Below are 21,542 nucleotides of genomic sequence, written 5' to 3' on the forward strand. Positions count from 1 at the left end.
GAAGCACAGCTGTAATATCACCACTGGAAAAGCTGAGGCCGTAGGATTATCAGCCTGGTCTACACAGTGAGACCCTGTCTCTAAACAGACAGACACAAAGGAAAATAAAGCAAAGTAAGATAAAACAGAACTAAATCGTAGCAGCCACTGTGGAGTAGACAAAGTTTCTTAGGATATAAAAACCATCTAGGGGACTGGACAGATGGTTCAGAAGTTAAAGGCACTTGCTTACAAAGCCTGACAGTCTGTGCTTGATTCCTCCATACCAAGTACAGCCATACACACATAGTGGTACATGCATCTGGAGTTCCTCTGCTGTGGCTACAGGCCTTTGTGCATCCATTCCCCCCACTGAAATAAATAAATAAATATTTTAAAAAGTAAAAATACCATCTATTATGATGATCGTCTACTGAAACTACAATGGAAAACTACAAGGATTAAAATTAAAAACGTTTTTCAAATGACCCATATAAGCCAGGGATGGTGGCATATGTTCCTAGAACCTGAAAGGATGAGGCAGGAAAACTGCCACAAGATCAAGGTTAGCCTGGGCTATAGAGTGAGACTTTGTTTCGAAAACAAAACAAAAAATGTGGACTGGAGAGATGGCTCAGTAGTTAAAGGCGCTTGCTTGCAACACCTAATGGCCCAGGTTCAATTCCCAAGTACCCATGTAAATCCAGATGCACAAAAGTGGTGCATGCATCTGAAACTTGTTTGTAGCACTGGGAGGCCTGGTGTGCCCATTTTTTTTCTGTTCTGTCTCAAATAAATAAATTAAATTAAAGATTTAAAAAATAAAACCAGAACACACATACATAAAAACACTTTTAAAGCACTGAAAGGGCAATATCGCTTTTGATTATTCTTTTCTTTTTCCTCTGTGGTACCAGGGATTGAGTCTAGGGTGTGGCATATAATAGAGAAGTTCTCTATCTCTGAGCTGGACTCCCAGACTTCTTTTTAGACTTTATTCTGAGATAGGGTTCTACTGAATTGCCCGGACTGGTCTTGAACTCATTCTGTAGACCAAGCAATCCTTGTGCCTTAGCCTACTCCCAAGCCTGGCTAGCTGAAAATACTTTCTTGTTTCTAATTTTTTGTTTGTTTGTTTGTTTTTAGAGGTAGGATTTTGCTCTATCCCCAGGCTGACCTGGAATTCACTATGTAGTCTCAGGCTGGCCTCAAACTCGTGGTGATCCTCCTACCTCTGCCTCCTGAGTGCTGGGGTTAAAGGCATGTGCTACCATGCCCAGCTCCTTGCTTCTAATTTTTAAAGATTAAAGTTGGTTAGAGGTCTAAGAGAGATACTTTTGTTTAACACTAGGATATATACATTTGAATACATATATACAAATTACAATTGAAATAAACTTCAGACACAAATGATCTTTAGTGTCTAATGCATTTTGGAGGGTCAGCTGACAAAACTTTCCTTGTGTTCTGTTTTGTCTTTCTTTTTCAAGCTAATTATGTTCAGTCCATCACTCAGCCACTGAGTTTTTAAAAGGAAAGCTTCCAAGCAAAAGCACACATGGCCATAAAGGCAAGGGGCTCATGTTCGCTGAAGCACAGTGCCCAGTGGGCCATCCCTAATGGGAGGAGTGGCTGGGAAGCACCATGAGTGTGCTACAACAGCTTCTCAGGGATGCATGCTTCTTCACTATTAGGAAGCATGTGTAGTAACAGGTTGCACCTGCTTACTGTATCAGTCTTGAGCAGTGTTACAACTCCCCCAACAAGCCTAAAGCTTTAAGAATGAGTTTGTGTTGGCTATGTCTTTTCAAATCCAGAACTCTGGCCCCAGACTTGTAAGTTTTAGAGGAGAAACTTTAAGCAATAAGCTTTCCAGTTAAGAAAATATGCCAGCAGCTCTACAAAGAACATCAGACATTACACTTATGGCTTAGAATTTACAGGCGTGGCAATAGAAAGAACATTTGAGTTTGGTTATAAAACACAGAAATATCACTATTCCTTAAAAGAACAAATCACAATGCTGTTAGCACATATTGAAGCCCACAAATATCATAAAAATGTGAGCTTTTTCCCTGAAAATGTGCTTCCTGATAAAATATAAAAAGCATATCTTTGACTCACACAGAAATTCAAGCCAAGAGAAAAATAATGTTTGTAAGAACTGATGAAATGAAGTCCCATACATGTGTACATAGTAACTTATGGAAGAACAATCTAATAAATAGCTTATCATATTCGTGTGCTACATTTATGATAACAGTGCCTTTCTGTGAGAAGATCCTATGTAGAATCAGAGGTAAACTACCCCAGATTTCGGAAGTGATATTTGTATGTGAAGAAAGGTAAATGAGTTATTGCAAATTACCAGTGTAGAGCACAGGACACGGTATATGGTTAACCTTTTTTCTTTTAAACCAGTAACGTTTGGATAACATAATGAAGAAGAATAACAGAACTGTTGCCAAGCCTGGAATTCCAGTTAACTGGGATGGCTGGAACAGCAGATTTCAAGCTAAAGGCCTACCTGGGCTACAGAGTGAGTTTAAGGCCAGCCTGGGCAATTTACTTAGATTCTGTCTTAAATAAGAGGAAAAAAGAGGGTTAAGGATATAGCTGAGTGGTGCAGCACATTACTAAAATATGCAAAGCTCTAGGTTCAATCCCCGGGACTGGGAAAATAAAACAAAATCCTATTTATCTATAAAAGGTTTATCAACCCATCTGTTGAAGAATATTTTAATTGTGGAACCTTTCAAAGGTCATCTTAAGAGGGTTATCAATAAATGAGCTTTGGCAACAATATATAATGAGCCAGGCATGGAGGTGCAAGCCGGTCATGGTGGCACATGCCTTTAATCCCAGCACTGGGGAGGTAGAGGTAGGAAGATTGCCATGAGTTCAAGGCCAACCTGAGACTCTGTAGTGAATTCCAGGCCAGCCTGGGCTACAATGAAACCCTACCTTGAAAAACCAAAAAAAAAAAAAAGTATTACTGATATTCTTTGACTTCATAGAACAAAGTGATATGTATAATATATATACATACATACACATACAATGCAAGGGTAAGGAAATGAGAAACATTACATGATAGATAGGAATCATTTACAAGAGAGCACTGAAAAGTAAAATACTACTGATTGGGAGAAGTTCATACTATGTTGTTCTGAAAGATGAAATGAAATCGTAAGACCAAGACAGTTTGCATGCCCTCTAACAAATGGGTCTCAACCCCAAGACATCTAGAGTTCTTAGGTACTTGCTCTGGCAAGGAAGAACACGACTGCTAAATGAGCCCAGCTGTGCCTGACTGGAGCCCACAGTGCCATCCCCCATCACAGGCTTCACTGGCAGCAGATGCTTAACACATGCTTGCTGACTGACTGGATCAATTAATTAGTGAGGGGATGAGTTCTAAGCTATATGGAATCAGAAGTATTTCTCACAAGAAACCACTGGCTTACTAATGTTTTAATAACTAAAACATCTTAATCTCTAAACCAAAACCAATCCTGGGGGGCAAAAATTCCATACTTCTCAAAGGACACTTCTGCTACTTTGGTATTTAAGCTCTCCACGGCTTTTTCTACACATATACAATAGTTTACATGTGATGTGTGCAGACATGTATACATATATCCACACATAAATATTCATGATTGTAATGGAAAAAAATTTAGATTATATTATGCACACTTATAGGTACCTACACTATTTTGTAATAGCCACTTTTAATTTTTTAAGCTGTAAAAATTTTAGGCAAAAGATCTCTAATTTGGGTTGGAGAGATGGCAAGCATGAGGACTGAAGTTGGGATTCTGAGAATCCACAAAAAATGCAGCATGCGGTGTATGCACCTGTAATCACAGTCCTGGGGTGGGTGCAGACAGGGAATCCCTGAGGCTTGCTGAATAGATAGTTTAGCTGAATCTATAAGCTCTAGGTTCAATTAAAGACTATGTCTCAAAGAATAAGATGCATGCAAAGTGGGGAAAATATCTGACATCAACATATGTCCATGCACACACGTGTAAACATGTACACACACACACATGTAAACATGCACATGCAAAAAAACCCCAGAAATATCTAAGTATATATGCATTTGGAGTTACTTTTTGTAGACATGTAAAACCACCCAATTAAGTATATAGGGTTGAAAATTAAAGTGTTCTTTAGCATTGTTGGTCATGGCTTGTCATTCAGAGGCTAAATGCTGGAAGCTTGCTCTCTGTGCAGTGTCACAGCTGGCAGAACCTTGAAGAGGTAGAGTCTAGCAGGTGAAGGAGGAAATATGGAGTAGCAGTTCCCATAAGAGTGAGCTGTTATAAAACAGCAAGTCTGGCTTCTGCCAGATCTCTTGTTTCTTGCCTCACAATGTGATCTCTTTGACATGCCCACCTGCTACTGAGATGGCACCTGTCATGAGGACCTCTTCAGAGCTGAGGCCAGAGTCAGTTCCATTAATCTCTAGGACTACAAACTGAAAAAAAAAAATTCATAATAGCTAAGAGCTGAAATCAACCCAGGTGTCCATCACTAGACGAATGGATAACTAAGATGTGGTATATCTACATGATGGAATACTACACAGCAGTAAGAAAAAATGACACAATGAAGTCTGAAGAAAAATGGTCAAACCTGGAACAGATCAGTCACCCAATCACAGAAAGATAATCACCACATAGTCTCACTTATCTACTGTGCCTAACCTGAATCTACCCAAGATGCCAACATACCCAGCAAGCATCTCAAGAACCAGACCATAGGGTGGGTGGAGAGGGAGGGGAGGGCAAAGGAGAGGGTGGAGGATACAAATCTAGATGCAAACAGCAATGGTACTATAAAATTCTACATCCCAAAAGGCAGACCAAGTGGTTGAACCTTCACAAGGCCCTTAGAGGGAACACCTGAGTCACAAGGCATTGGAGAGGATATGGTAAAGACTGATCTTAATCTTCTACTGCCTCTGTCTGTCTGTCTGTCTGTCTCTCCCCTCTCTGACTCTTTTATATTACTTATCTTTTTCCTCCTTCTCTTCGTGGACACTGAAGTGTAACTCCCAGTACCAGCATATGGCTATCATCCACAATGAGCTTTTAATCAGAGAGACCTACAGGGTTTCCTAAAAGAATGATAGATTTCTGTCAATGACCCACCAAAGGTTAGTGGTAAGACACTCCTGCTGAAGACACCATATGCAGTTGACACGTAACATGGAGTGACATGGCTGGAAGCTGGAAGAGAGGCAGTCCCCAGACAGACAGCGTGTCTAGTGCCAGAAGGTGCTACATGGGTGCCTGGGGGAAAATAACCAACATCTGTCCAAGCAATTCATGGTCTAACCTACTTAACAGCAAATAACCTGTTGTGATGCTCACACAAGTGCAATAGTGGTGCACAGCCATGGTGGGGAACCAACTGCTCTTAATTTGGCTAACTGATCTGCTCAGTGGAACAGAACCCATAGCGGGAGATGGGAAACAAGTCAGAACCATATCCAAAAATGAGTCCGCTCTCCGTTATCAAGCTACCACCAATCGTGGGCTACAAGAGGGCCTACATCTATTACATTCTCTCTAAAAAAAAAATAAGGGTTATCCCATTTATCTGGTGCTAACTTTACTCTCTGTTGGAGAATCTGCTTCTGTTTTTCAGATAGACACAGAAGGAGAGAACCACCCCATCATACCTCAAATGGGCCCCAGCTGAAACTAAGAACAATTGGTGAAATAAGCAAGGGTGCTGTTTTCTTGGTGAACCTTATACCAGCACAAGGGTGAAGGAGATCAACACACAGAACAACCAACTCCTACTAAGTCAGATATCCAGAGGCACAGAGGCTCCCAACACTGAATCAGACCCTAAATGAACCCAACATGGCTCAGGGAAATTTTGCGGAAGAGGGGGCAGAAAGAATATCAGAGTCACACGTTGGGTCATGATACACAGAGACATTTCCTCCTACCCATGAGGGCTAACTCCACAATGTATGACCCATATACCTCAACCAGAAGGGGCCAAGGGGAGGAGGGAGGACAGGGAGAAGGCTAACAATGGTACCAACTTGACTGTATTCACTGAGTACAAAACTAATTAATAAAAAAAGTAAGCTATAAAATAGTCACCATGAGTAATTGTTACTGCCTTAATTTTAGTTTTTGATATATAAGGATACAAACCATGTACATATATACAGATTTGTAGATGTATATATACATCCAGGAACATTTATGTGAAATTGTATTAAAACTGGTACAATATAAAATAATAGATATGTGTTTGCCAAAAATCTTTAGGTTAAATCCTTCTAACATCTAGATTCTTTTTCATGATAACCTTAAAGAGGCTCTTAGCCTCTATAAACAATAATGTTTAGATTTGGAAGAGCTTTAATGTTACTCTTTATCTAATAGACAAAGGTACTATATTAAATCTTACCAAGAACAGAAATGGATAATGTTTTATATTTAAGGGCCAATTAAATTAATAAAATAAAATTTTGTTGGTTGCTCAGAAAAAAAGGCCATTTAAAGGTTTTGTCTAAAGTGGTTATTGCTAGCTTTTGGAGATTCTCGTCACCTTTTAGAATGATGGTAGGTATGGAATTCCTGGAAAAATGTACATCCACAGAATTCAGGAGTAAGGTTTCTGGAGTAAGATTTATATGGAGCAGAACAAGTAGAATGTAGTGTACAGGGAGGAGGCTAACAAGGTACTAACTTGACTAGATTCACTGGGTACAAAACAAATAAAAACAACATAAAAAAAAAAAAAGAATGCAAGAGCCACAGGGTGGGAAGGAGTACTTTGAAGCACTGTCCTCCCAACATGAACTGACTGGTGTGTTCATGACCCCACGGTGGTTACTGATACCCCCAGAAGACCTGCACTGTTCTGACCCCATCAACATTTTGACATGGAGAATGGAGAAGGACGAAGGGAATGAGACAACAAAACAGAAGAAGGGCTACCTTGAAAGAGGAGGGTCCTTAGTGGAATGGGGCAAGGGGGGAGAGGAGAAAGGGGACAAGGAGGATAAGGAGACAGGAATATGACCCAATTACAGTATGTTCATATTATGAAGCTCTCATTAAATTAAAATAAAAATGAAAGCATGCCAGAAAAAAATAATACTTTTCTTTGTAAAGTACTCAGCTTTAGGTTCTGTGTTATAGCAATACACAACTGCCTCCCTACACAAGAACTTCATAATTTCCGATTTGATGCTCTCAAACTGACCACACAAGGAGTTGAAACCTACACCCTTTTAGACCTTTTAGCATAGATACCAAAACTATAATATTTATAAATGCAGATACATACACATATGCGTATCTCAACACTATCTTGTTCAGAATATGGAATACTATTCCAGTTTCCTGAGTAAAACAGGGATCAGGCTAGACCATATGGAGATACTGAGGCATATGAGTCAAAAAAGCACCAGTTGGGTGGGATAGCCTTGGATGCTCTTATATAGTAAGAGATCTATTGTAGATTATTAGCAACTTCCAAGCAGGAGCTCTTGGCTCCTAGGACCAACTACCTCTTTTCATTGCCTCTTGGAGCCTGGCTGCACAAAGGCAGAGCGATAGCCTTTAGCCCATGAGATCTCACAGCACCTCCAGATGTGAGTTACAGATGCCTAGCTGGTATCCCCTGGAGAGCTCACTGGTTGTGGATGGGGAGAAATTCCCATAAATTTTGGTGATCAGAAGTGAAACATTTGGTATTTTTTTTTCCTTGTGTCAAATGGGACTAGAGGGCAGACGGTGAAAAGTTCAATTTTATCTCTCCTAAATCCTAATGTATGGTCTTAGGATGAGACTCCTATGGACTGTACTGTGTTCCTCCCATATTCAAGTGTAAAAAGCCTTAACCTCCATGGTGATGGTGCTTAGAGAAGGAGCTCTTAGAAGGTGATTACATGAAGTCATGAGGGTGTGTGGGGCCCTGACATAATTAGTGCCCTTGTAAAATACACCATATGGTGAGCATTCTCCTTCCTTTCTAGTTCACAGCAACAAGCTGCTGGCTGTCTGCATGCCAGGAAGACAGCCCTCACCAGAACCCAAACATGCTGGCACCCTGATTTCTGACTTCCATCCTTTAGAACTGTGAAAATTATTTCCTGTGGTTTAAGCCACCTAGTCCATAATATTTTTTTCTATGGAAACCTGAGTTGACTAATTCATAGACCTTATTTAGAAACTGCCCTTGTACATGTAATAATTAAGATGAGGTCACTGGGTGGGACTTCATCCATTATGACTTGTGTTCTTATAAAAAGGGGAAATCCAGACAAGGAAGCAGAAAGGCACAGAGGGAACACAGTGTAAAGAAGCAGAAAGGCACAGAGGGAGCATGGTGTGAAGAGTTATGGGACAAGTTAAAAAGAGGGGTCTGCAGCAGACCCTTCCACTCAGGCACAAGAGAATGAGTCTTGCTGACAGCTTGCTTTCCTTACAACCTCCAGAACTATGAGATAATAAGCTATCTGTTTTGTGATATTTGTTGATACTAGCAAATGAATACAATACCCCCAAATAACGTGGGGTAGCCCAATTTCTTGCTAGGAAACAGAACTTTTTTCTTTTTTTTTTGAGATAGGGTCTCACTCTAGCTCAGGCTGACCTTGAATTCACTCTGTAGTCCCAGGGTGGCCTCGAACTCATGGTGATCCTCTTACCTCTGCCTCCTGAATGCTGGGATTCAAGATGTGTATCACTACACCAGCTTGGAAACAGAACTTTTGAAACCCCCACAGGCTTTGGAAAAGCCAGATGCATGTAACTGTACTGGAAATAATATTTTAAGTGCAGGTCCTCCATTTAACAAACAGATAATAAAGTTGTTGAATTGAAAATTTGCTATTCTGTAGCACCTAAAGTCATGAATTCATTACTGGTTATTCTTTCCTGCTACATATTTGAAGGTCTGCATATTCATTGTTTATGTGAAATACTGTTATTTCATTTTACTTCAGTCTGTATTAAATTTAGGATGAAAGCAACACTTCCATGGAAGTTGGTATTTCAGAAGAATATTCAGTATGTTCCGTTTTAAAATCATGCCAGATGTCCACATTAAGTTAGGTCCTGGCTGACACAATGTATTGTTTTAATGCAAGCTAAACTGAATATACTAGAAAACTTCAAAATAATATTATAAAGATGTTTTAGAGGTTATGATTTTAAAAATATTGATTATGTTTTCAGCAGTAACCTACTGGAGATTTAAGTAAATGGTTTCAGTTACAAAAGAAAGTACTTTAAAGACTATAGTAGAAAACTCAAGTCAATGCTTTTAATATAATCTCCATGGCAACAAGGGAAGGAGCAGAGTCTGGTAGATGAAATGAAAGCCACAAACTCTCAATTTCAAACCCCAGCATTAGCTCACCACAGAAAGCCACATTTATATCTTGGCATTTCATCTCAGCTTAAACAGAGGCTTTGCTCAACAAAAAGGACAATGCCTAAGTCCTTGGTACTCATGTACTCATTTTACTAGATGGATGCTACAGTATTTATGTTCTGAGACAACCTAAACTTATTTACACTGAATTACAGGGAAATAAGTAGCCATAAGTGGAAAATGTGACTGCTGATCAATGCCCAAATTTCATATGATGTTATAACAAAAGACTTCATTTGAAGGATATACTTAATTTTCATAAATTAATTATCATGGTAAATTATTTTTATTTTTTATTTACTTTATTTATTTGACAGAGAAAGAGGGAGGGGAGATAGAGAGAAAGAATGGGTGCATCAGGGCTTCCAGCCTTTGCAAATGAACTTGAGATGTGTGTACCTCCTTGTGCATCTGGCTAACATGGGTCTTGGGGAATCAAACCTGTGTCCTTTGGCTTTGCAGGCAAATGCCTTAACTGTTCAGCCATCCCTCCAGCCCCATGGTAAAATATTTTTAAAGCAAGTAAGAATCTAGTTGACTATTAACTGAGCATTCTGACTGTTTTGCTTCATTTTCATATTTACACTAAGGGAATATCTTCTCTCGAAAGTTGTGCAATGATAAATATATGTGGACTTTTAACTACAGTGTAATGAACATGCTGAGTTTCCCAGGATGGCATCTTGCTAAAATGAAGATAATTTTCTAAAGGGAAATAAGAATGAAAATAGTTCCTAAGCTATGAAAATAAGTAATAGTTACCACTTACTATTTATCACACGGTCCTGTAGACTTCATACAGGTGAAATTGCGGAACTTTCACCATGACAATGCTATGAAGATTAAGTGTCCTCATTCTACTCATGAAATGATGAAGCTCAGAGATATTTGGTGGTTTGTCCAGGGCCCCTGAGTAGAGGGCCTGGAAGTAGGGGCTGACACTTAATCATTATGTGCTAATCGTGTTAACACAGATGTGCTGATCTTGGTAACTTTATTCCTTGGAACCCATTTTTAAAAATTCTAATTTAAATGCATTTCCATTCTATTTGGTTATGAATACCTAAGATTAATATTCATTCTCTCTCTCTCCTACACACAAGCACACACACACATACACACACACACACACAGTTGGGCCATGGTTCCTGCCTCATAAGTGACGCCCATTGTAGGTCACAGACATTCTAATATCCCTCTTGCTTTTCTGCTTCTATATTGGAGCTGGCCATAAAAAAGTTGATCAAGCAAGGCTTGGTGGTGCACACCTAAATCCCATCACTTGGGAGGCAGAGGTAGGAGGATCACTGTGAGTTAGAGGCCACCCTGAGATTACACAGTGAATTCTAGGTCAGTCTGGGCTACAGCAAGACCCTGCCTCAAAAACCAAAAAAGTTGATCAGCAAACGGGTTACAATAGTGGCACGTCTGTCATGGTAGAAACCAACTGCCTTCTAATTGGACTGGAGGCCCACTCTGTGGGAAGGAATACATCTCTGACACTGAAAATCTAAAACAGGGGTAGTTATGAGCCCTAGGGGTGTAGCATCTGCTGCTGTCTGGCTAAATGTGTATACTATGCTCATCAAACTTCCTAGTAAGCACTTCACTTAATGTTCATACATATATATTAATGATACTTTCACTTTTGGTAGAGAACCTTCTCTTTTTAGATGGCAGTGACCTTGGGATGACTCAGAAGGCATCATGGTTCTGGGAAGAAGTGACAAAGGAGTACTCAGCACTGAAATATGTCTATCACACCTTCCAAGGCTCAGGGTCCATTGCAGAAGAGGTAGCAGAAATTATGTAAGAGCCAAAGGAATGGTAGGACTCCTTACACATGCTCCTCCAGACACAAAATGGCCTGGATATCCATGACCTCACAGTGCCTGAAACTACCTACACAAGACCGTCATAAAATAGGAAGAAAAGATCATGACATCAAAATAAAGAGTCTGATTGAGAGGAAGAGGGGATATGATGGAAAATGGTATTTCAAAGGGGAAGATGGGGGGAGGGAGGGCACTACCATGGGATAGTGTTTACAATCACAGAAGTTGTTAATAAAAATAATAATAATGGGCTGGAGAGAAGACTTAGCGGTCAAGTGCTTGCCGGTGAAGCCTAAGGACCCTGGTTCGAGGCTTGGTTCCCCAGGTCCCACAGTAGCCAGATGCACAAGGGGGTGCACGCGTCTGGAGTTCATTTGCAGAGGCTGGAAGCCCTGGCACGCCCATTCTCTCTCTATCTGTCTTTCTCTCTGTGTCTGTTGCTCTCAAATAAATAAATAAATAAAATTTATAATAATAATAATAATAATAAAGTTGATAAGTTGATCAGTTCATGTCCAGTAGCAGTCATAAGGCCCTCTTCATTCCAGAGGATCCTGCCCATATCCTGGATGGAGGAATGCTGCCTAAAAGCTAAGAAGAATGCTGAAGCAGACACAGCTTGCTGGGCTCCCACACTCAAGTCTATTAGCAATCGGTTATATTTACACAATGAAGTTTCCACAAAAACCCCAATGAACAGGATTCTGGAGCTTTGGATTAGCTGATCATATGGAGATTATTGGAGTGTAGATGTCAGGAGCGGGCAGGGAAGTGGCCTACACCTCACCTTAGCATCACCTTAGCATCCCTTCATGTATATCTTTCAAAAAATATTTTTCTGGCGGGGGGAGGCAGGAGAGAGCGAATGGGCATGCCAGGGCTTCTTGCTGCTGCACATAAACCCCAGAAGCAAGCACCAATTTTGTGCATCTGGCTTTATGTGGGTACTGGGGAATAGAACCTGGGTCAGATGGCATTGAAAGCAAGCACCTTTAACTGCTGAGCCATCTACCCACCCAACATGCATCTTGTTTAAAAAATTTACTTATTTATTTGAGAAAGAGAGAGAGACAGAAAGGGGTGGGGGAAAGAGGGGGAGAGAGAGAAAATGAGAATGGACTCGCCAGGGCCTCTAGCCACTACAAACAAACTCCAGATGCATGCGTCACCTTGTGCATCTGGCTTATTGTGGGTATTGGGGAACTGAACCTGGGTCCTTGGGCTTCACAGCAAGCACCTTAACCGCTAAGCCCTCTCTCCAGCCCTTAGTATTTTAAAAAATATTTATTTATTTGAGAGAGAAAGAGAGAGAGAGAGGCAGATAGATCCCATACAATCTTTTGAAATGTTCTTTTTTTTAAATATTTTTTTTGTTCATTTTTTATATATTTATTTAAGAGTGACAGACACAGAGAGAAAGACAGAGGAAGAGGGAGAGAATGGGCGCGCCAGGGCTTCCAGCCCCTGCAAACGAACTCCAGACACGTGCGCCCCCTTGTGCATCTGGCTAATGTGGGACCTGGGAAACCGAGCCTCGAACCAGGGTCCTTAGGCTTCACAGGCAAGCGCTTAACCGCTAAGCCATCTCTCCAGCCCTGAAATGTTCTTTATAATAAGCCAATTAAAGGGTTCCCCTGTGTTCTCTGGGAGCCCCAATTTATACTGGCTGGTTAGAAGTACAGGTACAAGCCACCTGGAGCTTGTGAGTGACATTTAAAGGGATGGGAAACACAGTTGAGGACTGAGCCTGTGGGATCTGATGCTATTTCCAGGTGGACAATATCAGGCGACTGGTGTTTACTGGTGCAGAAGCAAATGCGTCTTTGCATGTTGAAAGTCCTTGAACATCCTGCAGAGTTGAGCTGTGCTGTGAGTGAACAACAGGACAAGCAGTCTGAGTTTGGATGCAGTGGGGGAGTTTGTCTTTCCCAGAACAAGTACTAAATTAGAAAGGATTGGAGTAGGACTGTCATTTGCAGAACATATCAACAGCAATACACAAAGGTTGAAGCAGAAACTTAAGGCATATCAAATAGGATTACCCAGAGAAAGAACAAGATAAACATGGATGGGCAACGAACAGGTAGAGACATGGAGAAGGTAATCCATTTGTTGAATAACTATCATATGTCGGGTGTTTGCCCTCTTTATCTGCTGTCACTGTGGCCCTGCCCTGCAGGCTTGTTTGTGACCATTTTGAGGCTCAGGGATAGTCAGCAATCTGCCTAAGCTCTCACAGAAGAAGGCTCAGGGGCACAAAGTTCACACTCATAACACCGCACTCCCTCTCCTGCACGCTTTACCTGGAAGGAGGCTGGGGGCTTAGCTCTTGCCTAGCACACACAAGGTCCTGTGTCCCATCCCTAGCCATGGGGAAAAGGGAGGGCAGAAAAGGGAAGAAGACGACCTTGGAAGAGCATCTGTAAAAATTATTACAATAAAGCTAGGTGCACTGGTGCACACCTGTAACTGCATCACTCAGGAGGCTGAGGTAGCATGACTGTTTGAGGTCAGCCTGAGTTGTTGCATAGAGACTCACACACAAATATCCATCAACAAAACTGATCACAGCGGAAATGCTTGTTGGTATTGATAAGGACTAAGTAGCTTCAGCTATGTGGAAAATTTACTCATCTTAAATACCATATATGAAGGATAAGTGAGGTGTTTACTACTTTTTAACTTATATTCAAACTTAAGCCAGGCATGAATTGTGGTATGTGCCTATAATCAAAGCACGTGATACATAGGCAGGAGGATCAGGAGGACAAGACCATCTTCAGCTACATAGTGAGTTCATGGCCAGCCTGGTATATATGAGACTGTCTCAGAAGGACTCGCCCCTGCAAAAGAATTCAAACTTAGAAAATCATACATTTAGAAAATATGTAAGCCAAGATCATGAACGTGGGGACTTTTCACTTGCTGTCCTATTTTAATTGTCTAGTGTTCTTTTTCTAAATAACAGTATCAACACTGAGGTTTTACTCAGTGAATATTCTTCATAAAGAATCACATGAAAATGCCATTTGGGAGGTTAGAAATTCAGAACAGAAACACAGTCACACATATGCACACACATACACAGTGTGGTCATGCACTTTCAGTAAGTAACGCCAATTAAACAGAAGGGTTGGGTGCCTCCCCATATACAAAGGCCTTTCCCCCTTGCATCCTTTATTGCCTAAAAACTATTGTGAATAGGAGAACAACAGGAAAACATTATCACAAAGAATGAACTACTTGAAATAACACATACAACTGATCTGTACATGACCAAAAGATTAACTCAAAAGGGTCTCTACTCTGCAAACTAACACACCTTCCATGCACTATCTGCCCTGTCCCCATGATGTACCCCTGGCCCAGGTGTGAACCCTGGTGCCCACTTAGGCCTGATTACCCCTGGTGCAGCCCTGCCATCGGCGTCTCTCTCAAGGGGAAGAGCTTGGGGTAGACGAAAGTAAACATGGGCTCACTACAGCGGTGACAGTGCCCCAGGGGGCAGTGCAGTAGCTCCAGGAGACTTCTGGGTAATGAGATTGGAGACAAAAAGTTCAAATCTGTAATAGAAGAAAAAATTCAGGCACATAAGTGAAACATCAGATTTCCTTAAACCAGACTTTTAAAATACTTCCTTTGTTACCAAGTAATTCAAACAGTTAAAAGTACTCATGTTGGACATCCTGTTATCTGATAGGTATTCAATAAAAATCTAACATTAGTAGGAAATGAAAGATTTTTTTAAGTATTTTTGATAATAAAATAAAATGAAAATCCACTCTTTTAAGAGCAACCAGAAGCCACCCTGAGGTAGAGGCAAGGAAAGAATAAGATCAAATAGTCTTTAGGAGCAAGGATCAAAACAGTATCATTTACCCAGAGAGGGCTTTGCAAGATTTCATGAGAGAATTAAACCAGCCAGGCTGAGGACTACCACTAACTTCCATTAAGTTCTAAATCTGCTGGGCATCCAGTCAATCAAGCACTCATCAAGGCTAAATTATGAAAAGGTTATTTATTGGAAAAAAATGAAACACTGGAAATCAAAGAGAATGAAAAAATAAAGAAACTAAGTTTTTCCTTGTCTCATTCTCATTAGTACTCATGAACAAACGTAGGAAACTCTCCTGCCCAGCTTAGTCAAAACATCTCAGTCACCCAGCAATCTTGACACAAGTTTTTTACACTGTTTCTAACATGAGGATAAACCAATAGTGGGAAGAATCTTCACAATGCAGAGGTATCTGTGCAGACCCAGCAACAGCCACATAGGTGCACAATTAGAAATCTGGTTTTGAAAAGTAGCTTAACTCTCTGTCCCTGACTATTCATTCTTTTTTTTTTAAATTCAAGGTAGGGTTTCAGTCTAGCCCAGGCTGACCTGGGATTCTCTATGTAGTCTCAAGGTGGCCTTGAACTAATAATTATCCTTCTACCTCTGCCTCCTGAGTGCTGGGCTTAAAGGTGTGCGCCACCACGCTCGACTCCATTCCTTTTGTTTTGTTTTTTAATATTTATTTATTTGAGAGAGAGAGGCAGATGAGAGAGTACGGGCATGCCAGGGTCTCCAGCCACTGCAAATGAACTCTAGACATATGCACCACCTTGTGTATCGGGCTTATGTGGGTCCTGGGGAACTGAAACTGGGTCGAGTGCTTTAACCACTAAGTCATCTCTCCAGCTTTAGACATTCTTTTTCATCTAAGGTTAGAGCTGGACTGTTTTTCATAGACTTTTTGCTTGTTTTTTGTCAAGGTAAGAGTCTCACCTTAGCCCAGGATGACTTGGAACTCACTCTGCAGTACCAGGCTGGCCTCAAAGTACTGCCGATCCTCCTACCTCTGCCTCCCAGGTGCTGGGATTAAAGGTGTATGTCACCATGCCTGGCTCATGGACCTTTTTAGCAATATGTTTTGTATTTATTTATTTTATTTGAGATAGAAAGAGATAGACAGATAGATAGGTAGGTAGATAGACAGACAGACAGATAGAATGAAAATGGGCATGCCAGGGCTTCTAACCACTGCAAACAAACTCCAGACACATATGCCACCTTGTGCATCTAGCTTATGTGGGTACTGGGGACTCGAACCTATGTCCTTAGGCTTTGCAAGCAAGTGTCTTAACCAGATCTCTCCCGCCCACTCATGAACTTTTTTAATGCAAAGACAAAACATTTAGTAGCTTAAAAATACTTGAAATGTGTTTTTCTTATTAGCATGGCTTAGTTTCCCAACCCTTGCCACTTGAGTGCTGCAACTGAGCTAAGAGCCTCATGCATACTAAGTGCATGCTCTCCCCATCTACTGCTTTCTTTAGACTCTTCACATACATGCCCCACAATTCCATAAAATCTGGGTGCTGCCATATCCTTCCCAACACAAGCACTGGCACATCATGATAATACTGTCAAAGCCCTTGTGTTATCTCCTCTTAACAGATGTGAGGAGTCAGCAAGGCAAAACCCAGCATTGGTATATAAGAGGTGTTTTATGGGTAAGAACTTTCTAAAGTATTCCTGACTACATGTCACCCTTTCACTTCAACCAAATACACATTTCCCCACATCCGTGACCCTCCCATAAACACAGTTTAACTCTGAGTGCTAGCCTATGCAACTAAAAACCATCATTTAAAGGAATGCTTTGTATCTGCAGGGGTTGCAAAAGGGACAAGAGTTAAGAAAATATTAAACATACTTTGTCTTTTCAGATACGCACTAGCCTTGCACAGTGACATATGCCTGTAGGCCCAGTTACTTTGGAGGCTGCGGCAGGAGGATCACTAGTATACTTACATCACTGAGCTGTACACTTGATAACTATGATGGTAAATTTTGTGTCATATGTATTTTGTCATGATAAGAAAAGAAATTTGAGATGAAAACTGAAAGAGACAGGATAAAACATGAGAGCATAACTCACATACCTTTCAAAAAGCGGTGGTAGGTGTGATAGAGTCTCCGCATGGCCAGCTCCTGCAGCGGCAGGACGCGGTCACTCTCCGTCCCTATGGCCTTCACCTCTGCTGGGAGGAAGACGGTCAGCTGCCCAGATGAAAAGGAGAGCAGCTTCACCTCAGACATTTGGACGGGTATACCACAGCTGCAGAAAGACGCACACCAGGGCAGCATCAGCCCCAAGGGAAGGATGAAGGCCAGCACACTTGCAGATCACAACATATGTCACAAACTCACACTCTGTAGAACTGCCAGCTTCCTTTTCAAGCCAACAGATGCTGTCTTGGCTCCTTGACACACATCAGCTGGAATGCAGTGACATTCCGTCCAGCAAGGTTGCCGCTTACTGCTTGCTCTGTAAGCCCTGCTTTCCTCATTGCACTAGCCTCTCCAAGTCGATGTTGCTGAACACTTTCACATTATTTAAATAATTCTGAGTGTTGAGACATGGTCTCATTACATAGCCCTGGCTGGCCTTCAACTGGCATCTAACTTCCTGTTTCTGCTGGGATTACAGGCATACCCTACCAAGCCTGGTCCAACTTTCAAATTTAAAGGTTGGGGGGGGGGGGTGCTCTGCCAAATTACATTACATAGAAGTTTCGTATAGAAAAAGCTAACCTCATAAGCAAATTCATCTTAAATGGCAAGTAGTAATTTCACTGGGCCTTTCTATAAATGTGGGGAAAATATTCTTAGCATATGAAATGGGCCAAGCCACATCCTTCTCTCCACAGCCCCCACAACTAGGAGGCATGGATGTCCTTGCTCTAACTGCAGCACTGCTCTTACTCTACCTGCAAGAGGTCACTGGGACCCAAGAGCCTCAATTCCTTTCTTCTCTTAACGGTAAAAGTGCTAGCAAGTTGGTCCTTTGAATATGACATAAGGTAATATCTTTAGTCTTTAAAAAATTATTATTTGCAAGCAGAGAGAAAGAGGGAGAGAGAGGGGGAGAAAGAAGGGAAAGGGAGGGGGAGAAGGAAGGGAAAGGGAGAGAGGGAGGGAGAGAAAGGGCACACCAGGACTTCTAGTTCCTGCAAATGAATTCCAGACACATGTGCCAGTTTGTGTACTTGGCTTTACTGGGGTATTGAACCTAGGTTGTCTCTTGCAAGCAAGTGTGTTTAACCACTGAGCCATCTCTCCAGGCCTAATATCTTTAACCTTGACCAGAAAAAGCAATGGCACATTGGGCTCAGGACTGGTAAGCAGAGGCTCTCTGGGCTGTCTTGTTTCTTTTGCACTTATTTATTCATTTAAAGTTCTTTTCTACTTCCTGTCTTTTCTTTTTTTAATAAATATATTTTTGTGTCTTTAAAAAATTATTTATTTATTACAGAGAGAGAGAATGGGCACACCAGAGCCTTTAGCCACTGCAAAGGAACTCCAGATGCATGTGCTACCATGTGCATCTAGCTTATGTGGGTTCTAGGGAACTGAACCTAGGTCCTTAGGCTTTGCAGGCAAGTGTCTTAATTAATTAAGCCATCTCTCCAGCTCATCTTTTCTTTTCTTTTTTTAAAAAAACTTAAAATTATTTTTATTTATTTGAAAGAGAGAGATAGAAAGAGGAAGACAGAGAGACAGAGAATGGGCATGCCAGGGCCTCCAGCCACTGCAAACAAACTCCAGATACATACACCACCTTGTGTATGGGTCCTGGTAAATTGAGCCTGGGTCCTTTGGCTTTATAGGCAAGTGCCTTAACCCAATAAGCCAGCTCTCCAGCCTCACTCTTTTCTTCCATTGGAAAACAGATACACAGCACCTACTACATACCAGTCAGTCAAGATATTGAGACTGAAAACTCAAGATGACCCTAATAGAGAGTTACAATGTTATTGTCTTGATGTGAAGGTAGAGGAAAACTTAGTCTTTGTCCACAGGACTAGGGAAGACTGTTCAGAGTGGTTCATTCTGACTGAATGCTCTCAGAACCTTGGAGCAATGAAGAATACTTGTGTGCCATGTGCAGGAAACAGGTACAGCAAGCAATATTGAAGCCTGAAGAAACATGGCTGGTTTGCAGCTTTAGGAGATTAGAAAATGGAACCCAGGTCGTGGAGGGGTGGTTCAGCAATGCTTTAGCTAAAGTCAGATGGTTTTCATTCCTTGAAAGATTATGAATGCTTCTTACCAAACTACCTGGCCATAGTATGGTGTGCAGGGAAGAGACTACTAGACATGTGGTAAAGGAATCCATAAGCACTGTAGAACAGGCAGTGGGGAAGTTGTCAGGCTCCTGAAGGTGAGAGCAAGCCAAGAGGTGTGGAATGGCCTCATCAGTCAGGCGCTGGCGCCTTCCTCTGCACACTCCAAAAGCAAATAATTCATACTTTCCAGCTGTTGATAATTTGAGAGGTTTGGCCTTCATTAAAGAGAAGTATCATTACATTTCAGAAGTGTGCAACACATGAGGGAGGCTGGACTATATTCTACTTAGTGACTTCTTTTTCACAAAGAGCTGTTTTTGTTCTGTGATCTAAAAGGTTTACAGCAAAATCTCTATTTCCTTATATTATAGTATGTGACTAGCAATCACTATGGTTTATTACCAATCAGATTAATGAAAACTGTCACTGGTTTTTGAGTTTTATCTCCTTTTAATGTGTTTATGGTCATTTTTATTTTTCTCTTCTGTGCTCTGTCCATTCATATCATTTTTAATTTTTTGCATTAAGTAAAATATCAGTTCTTAGAAACTTTCATATTGGCAGATCCTGTCATACATGTGGAAATATTTAGTTTCAAAAATAATTTTATGACTTTGGGTATCATTTCTTCTGCATTGAATTGCCATTTTTACCATGTTAAGTTCCCTAATATCCTTGAATTGGTTTTTGGAGTTTCTGATATGTTCCAGTAACATATTTGTTTAATCTCATTTTATCCCCACATCATTTTGGTTACAATAGCTCTACTGAAGTCTGTCTTCTACAATGACTCTTTAATTCATTTTTACAACTCTCAGTTGTTTATTATTCTACTTGAACTTTATAATCATTTTATCTAGATATCTCCAAAACCTTCTTAGCATTCAGATTAGCCTTAACATAAAATTTTATATTAACTTATCTAAGACAATCTTTGAACATTAGTTATAACATTAGCTATTGGTTTTCAAAGAGATCTGTCAGGAGATGAGGAAATTCCTTCCTAGTTTTCTGAAGTTATTTTTTAAAATTAGGAATGTCTATTGCATTCTTTCCCTTGGTGGTTAAGTAGGAACAGAAAGTAGCAGCTATCTTAGGGACTAAAACCTAGCTTGAAATCATTTCAAGTTGAAGCTGAGTCAAATGTCAGCAAGTACACAGTGCTTGAAAGTCATTGCATAGTACGGACCAACCAGGAGACAGAAATCATACCTATGGTTTGAAAAGGTAAAATTCTCAGAGGAGTTAAACCAATAAAAAGACTGTTTACTACTAATAGAGTAGAAGAAACAAGAGTGGAATGGAGTGCTCTCTGTAGAACTTAAGGAATTTTTTTTTTTTTAAAGGAAGCTACTTAAAAATATACAAACCTCTGGGGAACTCTGGGGCCTACAGTTCTCAGGGTCAGATGTGTTCAAAGAGCTGAGCAATACAGTGATCTGGGTGTCACAATCCAACAGAAGAGGATGCCATATATAAGGAAACAATTGGGAAAATGACAGCCATCTTTCAACTAGAATATTGGCAAATGTTTTATTTTTTGTGGCAAGCTGGAAAGGGCATGGTGCCCAGGTATTTGATCAAATATCAGTCTAGATATTCCTGTGAAAGGATTGATTAGTAGACCCTGAGTAAAGCAGATCATCTTGTAGAATGTGAGTGGCCTCAGGCACACAGTTAAGGCCTCAGGAACACGGACAGGTTCTGCAGAGAACGGAGAACTCGTCTTCAGACCTCCTGCCTACTTCAAAGATCTTGGACTTGCTAGCCCCCAGGACTGTGGGACTGAATCTGAAAAACGCATGGTAAGATAATCTGATCTGTTTACAAACTGTAGATATATATTCCAGTATGAGAAAACTGAACAAAACCATAAAGCAAGGAAAATGTAGGGTGAAAAGTACATCATCTGTTTCTTTCATGCTTTTCAAATGTTTGTTTCTATTACCGAATCTGTGTAGTCCAGACTGGCCCTGAACTCACTATTTCTCCCAGGCTGGCTCTGACCTCATAATCCTCCTGCCTCAGCCTCATACATGCTGGGATCACAGGTGTGTGTCACTATACTGGGTAAAGGTATGCTATTCATGAGTGTTTACTTCACACCACTTTTGCTGTAATACTGCTCTTTGCAAACCCAACTGTGGATATGCTCTGCGTGGACTTTGCCCAAAGTACCCACCAAGA

General features: G+C 40.9%; 1 protein-coding gene across 5 annotated transcripts in view; it reads right to left on the minus strand.

Annotated features, from left to right (window-relative positions):
- Lrrc28 (leucine rich repeat containing 28) overlaps window positions 1-21,542 on the minus strand; it is a 143,944-nt gene that overhangs the window by 1,688 nt on the left and 120,714 nt on the right. For 3 of the 5 annotated variants that reach the window (XM_045146588.1, XM_045146587.1, XM_004658151.2), the window contains 2 exons: window positions 17,169-17,344; window positions 14,641-14,800 (listed from right to left, as the gene is read on the minus strand). In XM_045146588.1, coding sequence (XP_045002523.1) covers window positions 14,641-14,800; window positions 17,169-17,344 — 336 coding nt within the window. Of the gene's footprint in view, window positions 1-12,968; window positions 13,105-14,640; window positions 14,801-17,168; window positions 17,345-21,542 lie in introns of those variants that run through there. The other 2 variants (XM_045146585.1, XM_045146586.1) reach the window with 2 other exon arrangements.

This window comes from Jaculus jaculus, chromosome 3 (assembly GCF_020740685.1).
Source record: "Jaculus jaculus isolate mJacJac1 chromosome 3, mJacJac1.mat.Y.cur, whole genome shotgun sequence".
Taxonomy (NCBI): Eukaryota; Metazoa; Chordata; class Mammalia; order Rodentia; family Dipodidae; genus Jaculus; species Jaculus jaculus.